A 12675-nucleotide genomic window follows, 5' to 3' on the forward strand; every position below is an offset into this window, starting at 1 on the left:
GCATGTGACGTGGAATTTGTTAACTTAGCAGCAGCAGTTCAATGCAATACATAATCTAGCAGAGAGAGAGAGAAAAAAATAATAAATAAACAAGTAAATAAATTACATATATTGAATAGATTATTTAAAAATGTGCAAAAACAGAAATACTGTACAGTATATTAAAAAAAAAGTGAGGTGGTGTCCAAAGCTTCAAAGTCCATTTAGGAATCGGATGGCAGAGGGGAAGAAGCTGAGTGTGTGCCTTCAGGCTTCTGTACCTCCTACCTGATGGTAACAGTGAGAAAAGGACATGCCCTGGGTGCTGGAGGTCTTTAATAATGGACCCTGCCTTTCTGAGACACTGGTCCCTGAAGACGTCCTGGGTATTTTGTAGACTAAGCACTAGTCTAAGCACAAGATGGAGCTGACTAGATTTACAACCCTCTGCAGCTTCTTTCAGTCCTGTGCAGTAGCCCCTCCATACCAGACGGTGATGAGATTTGGATTTATTTCTCACACGTACATCAAAACATACAGTGAAATGCATAATTTGCATTTGCGCCAATGTGTCCATGGGTATGTGGGTTGCAAACAACCATCAAACCTGTGGATGTGCTGGGGTCAGCCCACAAAGTTTTATTTCCGGCCCACACTGTCCTATCCAGGTTCAAAGAATTGAACCCCGGTGTCCCAAGCAGTAATGGAGTCATGTTAACCACTATGCTACTGTGATGCCCTCGATCTATTGACCAGTCAGCAAGGCTTTTGCTTTGAACCTGCTTTAAACCTCTCTACCTCCTTTGAGGCTGTGCTTGAGAGTCTCGACTGTCTTTGGTCGAGACTGTCTTGATAACTGACGGGAATCAGTGTGAAATACAGTTGACTGCACGCCTGTCGAGCATGGTACACTTGTGCTACAGTAAGAGTTGCTGTTGTTTAAGCAGGACTGTTCCACTGACAGAATCTAACTTTTAAGACACAGGCCTAAAATGAGAAGTGATGCTAAGGATGGTCTTCATATGCATTGACTTGCTTCTGTCGGAAATGCTCTGCCTGAGGGTGCAGTTGAAGCAAATTCAATGGTAACTTTCTGAAAGTGTTGAGATAAGTGGTTCTAAGGAAAAAGCTTTAAAAGAAAGTGAATTGGGACTTGCAGGATGCCTCTAACAAAGAACAGGCATGGATGCAATGATCTAAATGTCTCCTCATATATAATGGGGCTGTGATTATGGAGATGTTTATTGTGTAACTCGTATAAATGTAGACAGAGCAATGCTGGAGAGGAGTATCTATTGGATTTTGATATGTTTCGATTCAAAGGTTCTGTGGAAGTCAGGAATGAGGCATAAAACTTACTGCTCCTGATTGTTTCCTAATTCTGACAAGAGCGGAAAATGAACAAGAAAGAGGAGCCAAGTAAAGAAGGGAAAAAGGAGTTGTGGTCTTCTCGTACTCAGAGCAGAGATAATAAACAAAGTTCCAGTGTTAACAATGAACCTATAACAACTGATTCAAGTGGCATGACACCTGCTACAGAAGAATAAGAAGCTTCTGGAAAAATACAGAAGCAAATGCACCATAATTACTGGAAAATTCACTGAACCATTAGTTAGGTGATTATATAAAACTCCAAACAAGCACAGGAAAGTTAAGCTACAAGAAAAGTAGTAGTTCTACATCCCAGGCCAACATGTCCAATACAGATTGAAGATATTTTGATTATAGATTCCCTACTGTCATATTGAGATGACTGTCTCAGCTATTGTAGGAAAGCATGAAAAGTTTACTGCCCTACCTGCTCAGTATACCGCAGGTGATGATCCTGGAGCTACTGGGACAGAAGCTCGGTGTACATAGACACGGAATTGGCAGGGCTTGAGCTGCAAGTTCTCTGTAAAGGCAAGAAGAGTTGGCAGTAACACCTGAACACAGTTGGTGGACTTCACATTCTGTATGGCCTTAAGTACGGTCACAGGGTACCAAAAGCAAGAGGACGTACAGTTAAAGTGAAAGAAAGGAGTTTTAGGATAAACACAAGAGATTCTGCAGATGCTAGAAATCCAGAGCAACATACAAAATGCTGGAGAAACCCAGAAGGCATCCATGGAGGGGAATAATCAGAGACATTTCAGGCTGAAACTGGGGAAGGAAGGGGAAAAATCCAGAATAAAAGGATTGGGTGGGAGGGGGGAAGAAGGAGGACAAGCTGATGGGTGATAATGAACAAACACGAGGAAATCTGCAGATGCTGGAAATTCAAACAACAACACACAAAATGCTGGTAGAAGGGTCCTGACGAAGGGTCTCGGCCAACGTCGACAGTGCTTCTCCCTATAGATGCTGCCTGGCCTGCTGTGTTCCACCAGCATTTTGTGTGTGTTGGGTGATAATGAAGCCAGTTGAAGGGGAGGGTTAAGTAATTTACACAGAGCAGTTGATATCTGGAACACCCTACCAGAGAACTTGACGGAGTCAGATACAATCGCAGTGTTTAGACAGACTCTTCAGCAAGTCTGGCACAGAAGTGGGCAGATGGGAAAATGGTCAGCATGGATGTGATGGGTTGATGGGGCCTGTTTCTGTGCTGACTCTGTGTCCGTGACTCAATAGGAATCTAGTCTCCACTCTGTGGACCCATTTGAGAAGCAGGGTTTTTGTTCACCACAGGAAAGCTCGAGCTGTTACTGATTCTTCTTGTAATCTTTGTGTCATTTCTTTTCACTGAGCTATGTGGCATGTCAGGTGTTTGACTCTCAGCTCCAGGGACCTGAGTATCAAAGTCTGAGCTGCCCCGTCAGTGCATCGTTGCACTGTCAGAAGATCAAGCCTTTCCTGTGAGATGTGAAACCACCACCATTCTAACAGATCGTGGCCGATCTGTGTCTCAATTCCCTTTTTCACGTCCAGGTGCTGTGACAGTGACTTTTAACTTACTAGGAGTTGAGACATCAGCTGAAGTCAGTTTGGATGCTTAGTTTAATAAGATCAGAATGTAATTCAGTCCCTATTTTAAAGCTGAGTCTACATTTCTATGCAATCTGATTAAAGTTGTTCACCTGTGTCTTCGTGGCCCTAAGGCTATAATAATAGAATTACAGTGACAATTTCCCAATTAAAAAAACACAATTATCTACATTTATAATGATTTATAATATTATATAATTTATAATAAATTTATAATGATGAATGTTTGTAGATTTAATATTTTAAACAGACTGTAAATTTAATATCAAGTACAAGATAAAGTTTATTGTCATTCTACCGTACACATGTATACAGCCAAACGAAACATCGTTCCTCCGGATCAAAATGCACAACACAGTATGTATAACTCACACACAACACAAAGGTAGTATTACCACAAATAATACGATGCATTTATGATCCAAGTCAGAAAGTAAATGGATACACTGCTGGTGTTTCATACGTGGTGGCAGTGAGTTCAGTCATCTTACAGTCTGGGGAAAAGGCTGTTTCCCATCTGAACAGTCCTTGTCCTAATGCCATGGGATCTCTCTCCTGCCTGATTGGAGTGGGATGAAGGGCAGTCAAGGAGATTGTTGGACTTTTGAATTGTTGGCTTAGTGAAGGAATCATTGACAATGCTAAGGGTTCCTGTTAAATATTTTGGAGCGATCCCAATGATCCTCCCAGCAATTTTTTGTAGAGACTTGCAGTCAGATGCTTTGCAATTCCCGTACTGGACAGTGATGGTCAGGACACACTCAGTGGCGCTCCTCTAAGTTAGAATGCGGGGGGTGGGGTGGGCAGTCGTGCTTGGTATGTCTCATCAGAAAGTGGAGACACAATTGTGCTTTATTGGCTGAAGAGGTGGTGTTCGGAGACCAGATGAGATTGTCTGCTATGTGCTTGCCCAGAAAACCTGGTGCTCCTAATTCTCTCCATTTTGTGCAGTGTGGTGTGATCAGCCTGCACCTTCATAAAGTCCACAATTATTTGTTTGGTCTTGTCCACCTTGAGACTCAAGTTGTGCTCGCATTGTTGTACCAGCTGCTCGACCTCCAATCTGTATGCTGTCTTGTCATTGTTGGTGTGTCATAGTGAACTTAATGATTAGATTTTACTAATCGAGCAGTGCAATCCTGCTTCAGCAGCGGGCTGAGCACACAGCCCCTGGGAGTGCTGGTGCTCATTGTGGTGGAGCCAAACCCTGGGGAGTGTCGGTGCTCGGTGTGCTGGAGTACAGAGCCATGGGGAGTGTCGGTGCTCGGTGTGGTGGAGTACAGAGCCCTGGGAAGTGTCGGTGCTCGGTGTGGTGGAGTACAGAGCCCTGGGGAGTGTCGGTGCTCGGTGTGGTGGAGTACAGAGCCCTGGGGAGTGTCGGTGCTCGGTGTGGTGGAGTACAGAGTTCTGGGGAGTGTCGGTGCTCGGTGTGGTGGAGTACAGAGCCCTGGGGAGTGTCGGTGCTCGGTGTGGTGGAGTACAGAGACCTGGGGAGTGTCGGTGCTCGGTGTGGTGGAGTACAGAGCCCTGGGGAGTGCCGGTCAGTGTGGTGGAGTACAGAGCCCTGGGGAGTGCCGGTCAGTGTGGTGGAGTACAGAGCCCTGGGGAGTGTCGGTGCTCGGTGTGGTGGAGTACAGAGCCCTGGGAAGTGTCGGTGCTCGGTGTGGTGGAGTACAGAGCCCTGGGGAGTGCCGGTCAGTGTGGTGGAGTACAGAGCCCTGGGAAGTGTCGGTGCTCGGTGTGGTGGAGTACAGAGCCCTGGAGAGTGTCGGTGCTCAGTGTGGTGGAGTACAGAGCCCTGGGAAGTGTCGGTGCTCGGTGTGGTGGAGTACAGAGCCCTGGGGAGTGTCGGTGCTCGGTGTGGTGGAGTACAGAGCCCTGGGGAGTGTCGGTGCTCGGTGTGGTGGAGTACAGAGCCCTGGGGAGTGTCGGTGCTCAGTGTGGCGGAGTACAGAGCCCTGGGGAGTGTCGGTGCTCGGTGTGGCGGAGTACAGAGCCCTGGGGAGTGTCGGTGCTCGGTGTGGCGGAGTACAGAGCCCTGGGGAGTGTCGGTGCTCGGTGTGGTGGAGTACAGAGCTCTGGGGAGTGTCGGTGCTCGGTGTGGTGGAGTACAGAGCCCTGGGGAGTGTCGGTGCTCGGTGTGGTGGAGTACAGAGCCCTGGGGAGTGTCGGTGCTCGGTGTGGTGGAGTACAGAGCCCTGGGGAGTGCCGGTCAGTGTGGTGGAGTACAGAGCCCTGGGGAGTGCCGGTCAGTGTGGTGGAGTACAGAGCCCTGGGGAGTGTCGGTGCTCGGTGTGGTGGAGTACAGAGCCCTGGGGAGTGTCGGTGCTCGGTGTGGCGGAGTACAGAGCCCTGGGGAGTGTCGGTCAGTGTGGTGGAGTACAGAGCCCTGGGGAGTGTCGGTGCTCGGTGTGGTGGAGTACAGAGCCCTGGGGAGTGTCGGTGCTCGGTGTGGTGGAGTACAGAGCCCTGGGGAGTGTCGGTGCTCGGTGTGGCGGAGTACAGAGCCCTGGGGAGTGTCGGTCAGTGTGGTGGAGTACAGAGCCCTGGGGAGTGTCGGTGCTCGGTGTGGTGGAGTACAGAGCCCTGGGGAGTGTCGGTGCTCGGTGTGGTGGAGTACAGAGCCCTGGGGAGTGTCGGTGCTCGGTGTGGCGGAGTACAGAGCCCTGGGGAGTGTCGGTCAGTGTGGTGGAGTACAGAGCCCTGGGGAGTGTCGGTGCTCGGTGTGGTGGAGTACAGAGCCCTGGGGAGTGTCGGTGCTCGGTGTGGTGGAGTACAGAGCCCTGGGGAGTGTCGGTCAGTGTGGTGGAGTACAGAGCCCTGGGGAGTGTCGGTGCTCGGTGTGGTGGAGTACAGAGCCCTGGGGAGTGTCGGTGCTCGGTGTGGTTCAGTACAGAGCCCTGGGGAGTGTCGGTGCTCGGTGTGGTGGAGTACAGAGCCCTGGGGAGTGTCGGTGCTCGGTGTGGTGGAGTACAGAGCCCTGGGGAGTGTCGGTGCTCGGTGTGGTGGAGTACAGAGCCCTGGGGAGTGCCGGTCAGTGTGGTGGAGTACAGAGTCCTGGGGAGTGTCGGTGCTCGGTGTGGCGGAGTACAGAGCCCTGGGGAGTGTCGGTGCTCAGTGTGGTGGAGTACAGAGCCCTGGGGAGTGTCGGTGCTCGGTGTGGTGGAGTACAGAGCCCTGGGGAGTGCCGGTCAGTGTGGTGGAGTACAGAGCCCTGGGGAGTGCCGGTCAGTGTGGTGGAGTACAGAGCCCTGGGGAGTGTCGGTGCTCGGTGTGGCGGAGTACAGAGCCCTGGGGAGTGTCGGTGCTCGGTGTGGCGGAGTACAGAGCCCTGGGGAGTGTCGGTGCTCGGTGTGGTGGAGTACAGAGCCCTGGGGAGTGTCGGTGCTCGGTGTGGTGGAGTACAGAGCTCTGGGGAGTGTCGGTGCTCGGTGTGGTGGAGTACAGAGCCCTGGGGAGTGTCGGTGCTCGGTGTGGTGGAGTACAGAGCCCTGGGGAGTGTCGGTGCTCGGTGTGGTGGAGTACGGAGCCCTGGGGAGTGTCGGTGCTTGGTGTGGTGGAGTACAGAGCTCTGGGGGGTGTCGGTGCTCGGTGTGGTGGAATACAGAGCCCTGGGGAGTGTCGGTGCTCGGTGTGGTGGAGTACAGAGCCCTGGGGAGTGCCGGTCAGTGTAGTGGAGTACAGAGCCCTGGGGGGTGTCGGTGCTCGGTGTGGTGGAGTACAGAGCTCTGGGGGGTGTCGGTGCTCGGTGTGGTGGAGAACAGAGCTCTGGGGGGTGTCGGTGCTCAGTGTGGTGGAGTACAGAGCCCTGGGGAGTGTCGGTCAGTGTGGTGGAGTACAGAGCCCTGGGGAGTGTCGGTGCTCGGTGTGGTGGAGTACAGAGCCCTGGGGAGTGCCGGTCAGTGTAGTGGAGTACAGAGCCCTGGGGAGTGTCGGTGCTCGGTGTGGTGGAGTACAGAGCCCTGTGGAGTGTCGGTGCTCGGTGTGGAGGAGTACAGAGCCCTGGGGAGTGTCGGTGCTCGGTGTGGCGGAGTACAGAGCCCTGGGGAGTGTCGGTGCTCGGTGTGGCGGAGTACAGAGCCCTGGGGAGTGTCGGTGCTCGGTGTGGCGGAGTACAGAGCCCTGGGGAGTGTCGGTGCTCGGTGTGGCGGAGTACAGAGCCCTGGGGAGTGTCGGTGCTCGGTGTGGTGGAGTACAGAGCCCTGGGGAGTGTCGGTGCTCGGTGTTGTGGAGTACAGAGCCCTGGGGAGTGTCGGTGCTCGGTGTGGTGGAGTACAGAGCCCTGGGGAGTGTCGGTCAGTGTGGTGGATTACAGAGCCCTGGGGAGTGTCGGTGCTCGGTGTGGTGGAGTACAGAGCCCTGGGGAGTGTCGGTCAGTGTGGTGGAGTACAGAGCCCTGGGGAGTGTCGGTGCTCGGTGTGGTGGAGTACAGAGCCCTGGGGAGTGTCGGTGCTCGGTGTGGTGGAGTACAGAGCCCTGGGGGGTGCTGGTCAGTGTGGTGGAGTACAGAGACCTGGGGAGTGTCGGTGCTCGGTTTGGTGGAGTACAGAGCCCTGGGGAGTGCCGGTGCTCGGTGTGGTGGAGTACAGAGCCCTGGGGAGTGTCGGTGCTCGGTGTGGTGGAGTACAGAGCCCTGGGGAGTGTCGGTGCTCGGTGTGGTGGAGTACAGAGCCCTGGGAAGTGTCGGTGCTCGGTGTGGTGGAGTACAGAGCCCTGGGGAGTGCCGGTGCTCGGTGTGGTGGAGTACAGAGCCCTGGGGAGTGTCGGTGCTCGGTGTGGTGGAGTACAGAGCCCTGGGGAGTGTCGGTGCTCGGTGTGGTGGAGTACAGAGCCCTGGGGAGTGTCGGTGCTCGGTGTGGTGGAGTACAGAGCCCTGGGGAGTGTCGGTGCTCAGTGTGGTGGAGTACAGAGCTCTGGGGAGTGTCGGTGCTCGGTGTGGTGGAGTACAGAGCCCTGGGGAGTGTCGGTGCTCGGTGTGGTGGAGTACAGAGCCCTGGGGAGTGCCGGTCAGTGTGGTGGAGTACAGAGCCCTGGGGAGTGCCGGTCAGTGTGGTGGAGTACAGAGCCCTGGGGAGTGTCGGTGCTCGGTGTGGTGGAGTACAGAGCCCTGGGGAGTGTCGGTGCTCAGTGTGGTGGAGTACAGAGCCCTGGGGAGTGCCGGTCAGTGTGTTGGAGTACAGAGCCCTGGGGAGTGTCGGTGCTCAGTGTGGTGGAGTACAGAGCCCTGGGGAGTGTCGGTGCTCAGTGTGGTGGAGTACAGAGCCCTGGGGAGTGTCGGTGCTCAGTGTGGTGGAGTACAGAGCCCTGGGGAGTGCCGGTCAGTGTGGTGGAGTACAGAGCCCTGGGGAGTGTCGGTCAGTGTGGTGGAGTACAGAGCCCTGGGGAGTGTCGGTGCTCAGTGTGGTGGAGTACAGAGCCCTGGGGAGTGTCGGTGCTCAGTGTGGTGGAGTACAGAGCCCTGGGGAGTGTCGGTGCTCGGTGTGGTGGAGTACAGAGCCCTGGGGAGTGTCGTTGCTCGGTGTGGTGGAGTACAGAGCCCTGGGGGGTGTCGGTGCTCGGTGTGGTGGAGTACAGAGCCCTGGGGAGTGTCGGTCAGTGTGGTGGAGTACAGAGCCCTGGGGAGTGTCGTCAGTGTGGTGGAGTACAGAGCCCTGGGGAGTGTCGTCAGTGTGGTGGAGTACAGAGCCCTGGGGAGTGTCGGTGCTCGGTGTGGTGGATTACAGAGCCCTGGGGAGTGTCGGTGCTCGGTGTGGTGGAGTACAGAGCCCTGGGGAGTGTCGGTGCTCGGTGTGGTGGAGTACAGAGCCCTGGGGAGTGTCGGTTCTCGGTGTGGTGGAGTACAGAGCCCTGGGGAGTGCCGGTCAGTGTGGTGGAGTTGGAGATGTTGTTGCCAACACAAACTGACTGGGGTCTTTTTGTCAAGGAGCTCAATGTCCAGTTACAGTATAGAAAGAGATGTGAGATCCAACAAGGACCATTTACCCACCAGCTTCTGAGGGATAATCATATTAAATGCTGAGCTGAACTCAATAAACAGCATCCTGGTGTGTGAGGTGCCATTTTCTAGGTGGGATAGGACAGAGTGGAGTGCAGAGCCTTGAGTATCATCAGTGGACAGATTTGAGCAATAAGCCAACTGGAAAGGGTCCAATGCAGCATGAAGATGTGATTTAATGTAATCCAAAACCAGCCACTCCAAGCACTCCATTATTGTTGGGGTCAGTGCTACTGGACGGTAATTTACCGCAAGCAACTGTTGCTCTCTTGAGCACCCAGGTGATGGTGGCTGCCTTGAAACCTTCGGGGACAGTGAACTATTCCAGAAAGATGTTAGAGACATCTCTTTGAACCTCTTGTTGACTGGGCTGCACAGTCCCTTGGCATCACAGCTTTCCGTGGATTGACCCTGGTTGGGGTCTTCCTCACATCAGCTGCAGTGCCTGCTCCTCGGGGTAGGAGGGGGGAAGGGGTCTTTCCTTGCCAGCTTATCATACTGTGCAGAAAAGACACTCAGCCTATCAGGAAGAGAGACGTCACTGTCATTGGCGTGCAGGGTGGATTTGTGGTCCTTTATGGTCTGAATGCCCTGCCACATGCGCCATATTTGATCTAAGCCACTTTGAAGTAAAATTAACAAGTGTTTTCATAACAGTGCTAATCTGCAGCTTGCTATACCATGAGGCTGGGGATGCCATCAGGAAGGAGGTACAGGAGCTGTGGGTCAGAAACAATTAGTACCCTATAACCATTAGGCTTATGAACCACATTAGGTTCACTCACCTCAACTCTGAACTGATTCCACAACCTATGGACTCACTTTGAGGGACTCTGCAACTCACATTCTCACTTTTATTTATTTATTTTTAATATAATTTTCTGTATTTGCACATTGTCAGTCGATGTATATATTTTTACATTGGTTCTATTGTATTTTTGTTTTTGCAAGAAAATGAATCTAAAGGTAATTTTTGGTGACATATACGTACTTTGATAAATTTGCTTTGAAGCTTGAACTTTGAATTGCAAGTTCAAAAACAGCAATCCGTAGGCTTTAGTTGGAATAAAACTGAGTAAATGTGATGGAGGTGTAGTTCAGCCTTGGTCTAATCAAACTGAACAGCTTTTTTCCTGAGATCCCATTTCCACAATTAGTGACCCATTGCTGTCTTCCTTGACTTGTTCAGGTAAAGGGGAAAACGGAGCTGCTGCTGTCTGCTGAAGCATCCAAAAATGCACAGCGAGCTGACCTGGAAAACCACCTGGAGACTGCCAAGCACGCACTTCAGGATAAAGAGCAGGTACCTACCTACCTTTCACAGTCCCGACTTCTGTCCATGGTTTGCCTACTGTACACCCTTACTATCCCCCCCCCCCCCCCACACTTATATGAAGCAAACTTACAGTCAAACTACAAGCCCCTCCGACAGTGGCACTGAAGCACCAAGAATCCAGGAGAGTATAGGTACAAAATAAAGCAACCATTATTGATTGTTTTCGGTTGGAGATCCTGGACCCGTGTATGCGGTGGCAACATGTCTACAGAAAGAAAGCTGAGACAAGTACCTTGCAAATTAATTCTTCGCTTCAAAATTCACAATGTTGTATGAACGATGTCAGTCACAGTCATAGAGCACCATAACAGGCCTTTCAGCCCACCATGTGCATGCTAACCCCTTTGCCCATCTATTTTATTTATTTACTACTTATTTAGAGATACAGTGTGGATCAGACCCTACTGGCCCAACGAGCCACACTGCCTAGCAAATTACCGATTTAACCTAATCATAGGACAATTTACAATGACCAATTAACGTACAAATAACAACAGGTACTGTAAATTCAGCAGCACCTAAATAGGCAAAGAGTAGAAGGATGCTGTCTTAAAGGGTAACCAGTACATCTTTGGACTGTGGGGGGGCTACAGCAATCCTGTTTTCCTGGATTAAGACAACATCCCTCTATTCTTTGCCTATTTAGGTGCTGAAGGTTCTAAAGTACCTGGTGCTATTTGTATTAATGTTAGATAACGTACTTTGTTTCAGTAGCTCTGCTTTCAGATGGGAGTTGCAAATAGCCCAGGCAGTGATATATTTCTCTGTAAATGTTTTAAATGCAGTGTGTCTAGCTTGGACTGCAGACTGACAGCAGAAATGTCTGATAGTCTGGAGGTGGTGCTGATGTATCCCCTGAGTGTTGTAATCATGTTCCTGTGTCTGTGGAGACACCATCATTCCTTCCATAGTTGATGAGAGTGAACCATCTCTTCACCTGTGACCCAAGTGCTCACTGACTACAGTGACCCGCAATCTCAATTTTAAAATTTAAATCCATTTTCAATCCATCCCAGTTGCCTCAAACTTCCCCAAGCCCAAATCATTAGATCTCTGTGCACTGCTGATTTGGGCCTTTGCTTGGCCCCAATCTTGGAGTGTGCCAAGAACTTCAACATTCCTCCAGTATTTCTTCCTCAAACCCTCCTTGTCACATCTCCTTCTGTAGCCTGTCTCTCGAATCAAAGTTTAGCTTGTCAGTCATTGTGGGCATTATAACACTAGGCTTGTTGATGGCTTGAGACATCTTACCATGTTGAGGGTACTACAAGTCATATTGTACATCACTGAGCCAATATCTTATGGAGTTGCTTTATTTCCCCAGGAGCTGACCAAAGTCAAGTCTCAGCTGGACCAATTGACATCAACACTTAATGAGAAAGCAGAGTACTGCAGCCAACTTGACACCAGCCTGAGAGAATACAAGGAGAAGCAGCTCCATTCTGAGCAGAAAATCGAGCAGCTGGAATCTCAGATTAAGGTCTGTAGTGCACGAACAATAAACACTGACTCTGAACATATTCCAAATACAGAATTAGTAATGAGCAGCCACGGATTTCTGTGTTCAATATCCAAGTCTGAGAGAGGAGAATGGCGATTTATTTTCATGTTTTGCTCATTTATACTTGCAATGATGTCCATCTTATGTCACAAAGGTATTTTAGAATAATCCTCAGTAGGTATTTGCGTAGCTGGGTAATTAGAACAACATACACACAATGCCAGAGGAACTCAACAGGACAAGCAGCATCAATAGAAAGGAATAAACAGTTAATGGTTCAGGTTGAGATCTTTCATCAGGACTCAGCCCAGTATGGGTCCTGCGTGGAAATCAGAGTCTCTGCCCAAAACAGCGACGGTTTATTCTTCTCTATAGATGCTGCCTGACCTACAGAGTTCCTCTAGAATTGTGTGTTACTTTTGAAAGGCAGGAATGCCCACGATGTGCACTACAGAGTCACGGTCATGTTTTAAGGGCTTTGGCCGACATTTCTAGGTATTAGCAGTGTTGGAGATAGGCAATGGAATGCACTTTGCAGATGTTCTTTCAAACAAAAACTTACTGGGATACAGTACTGTGCAAAAGTCTCGGGCACATATACATAGCTCATGTGCCTAATGAAGTCTTTTGCCCAGTACTGCATTTGTCAACATGAGCGAATCTGTAAATCTGGCAGGAGCAAAGGATGTTGGGAATGGCGAGGGGAGGGGGATGTGAGACGGGTGCTAGAGAAGGAGTGTGAGGGGTGGGGTGTAGTATGGGTGCAGACACACCCAGCCCTGAGACACCAGGCAAAATCATTTGATTTGATTTATTGATCATTACAGAATGTCTCTCTGGTGCTGCCCTCTCCCTTCCCCCTTCCCACTCTCGGTCCACAATAGAGACCCATATCAG

The 12675-nt window shown here is 51.0% G+C and overlaps 1 protein-coding gene across 1 annotated transcript in view; it reads left to right on the forward strand.

The window, feature by feature from the left end:
* The window catches only part of eea1 (early endosome antigen 1), a 159824-nt gene that overhangs the window by 69865 nt on the left and 77284 nt on the right, over positions 1–12675 (forward strand). Inside the window, 2 exon segments of the mRNA XM_073066037.1 lie at positions 10131–10244; positions 11602–11757. Coding sequence (XP_072922138.1) covers positions 10131–10244; positions 11602–11757 — 270 coding nt within the window.

Source organism: Hemitrygon akajei, chromosome 14, assembly GCF_048418815.1.
Source record: "Hemitrygon akajei chromosome 14, sHemAka1.3, whole genome shotgun sequence".
NCBI lineage: Eukaryota > Metazoa > Chordata > Chondrichthyes > Myliobatiformes > Dasyatidae > Hemitrygon > Hemitrygon akajei.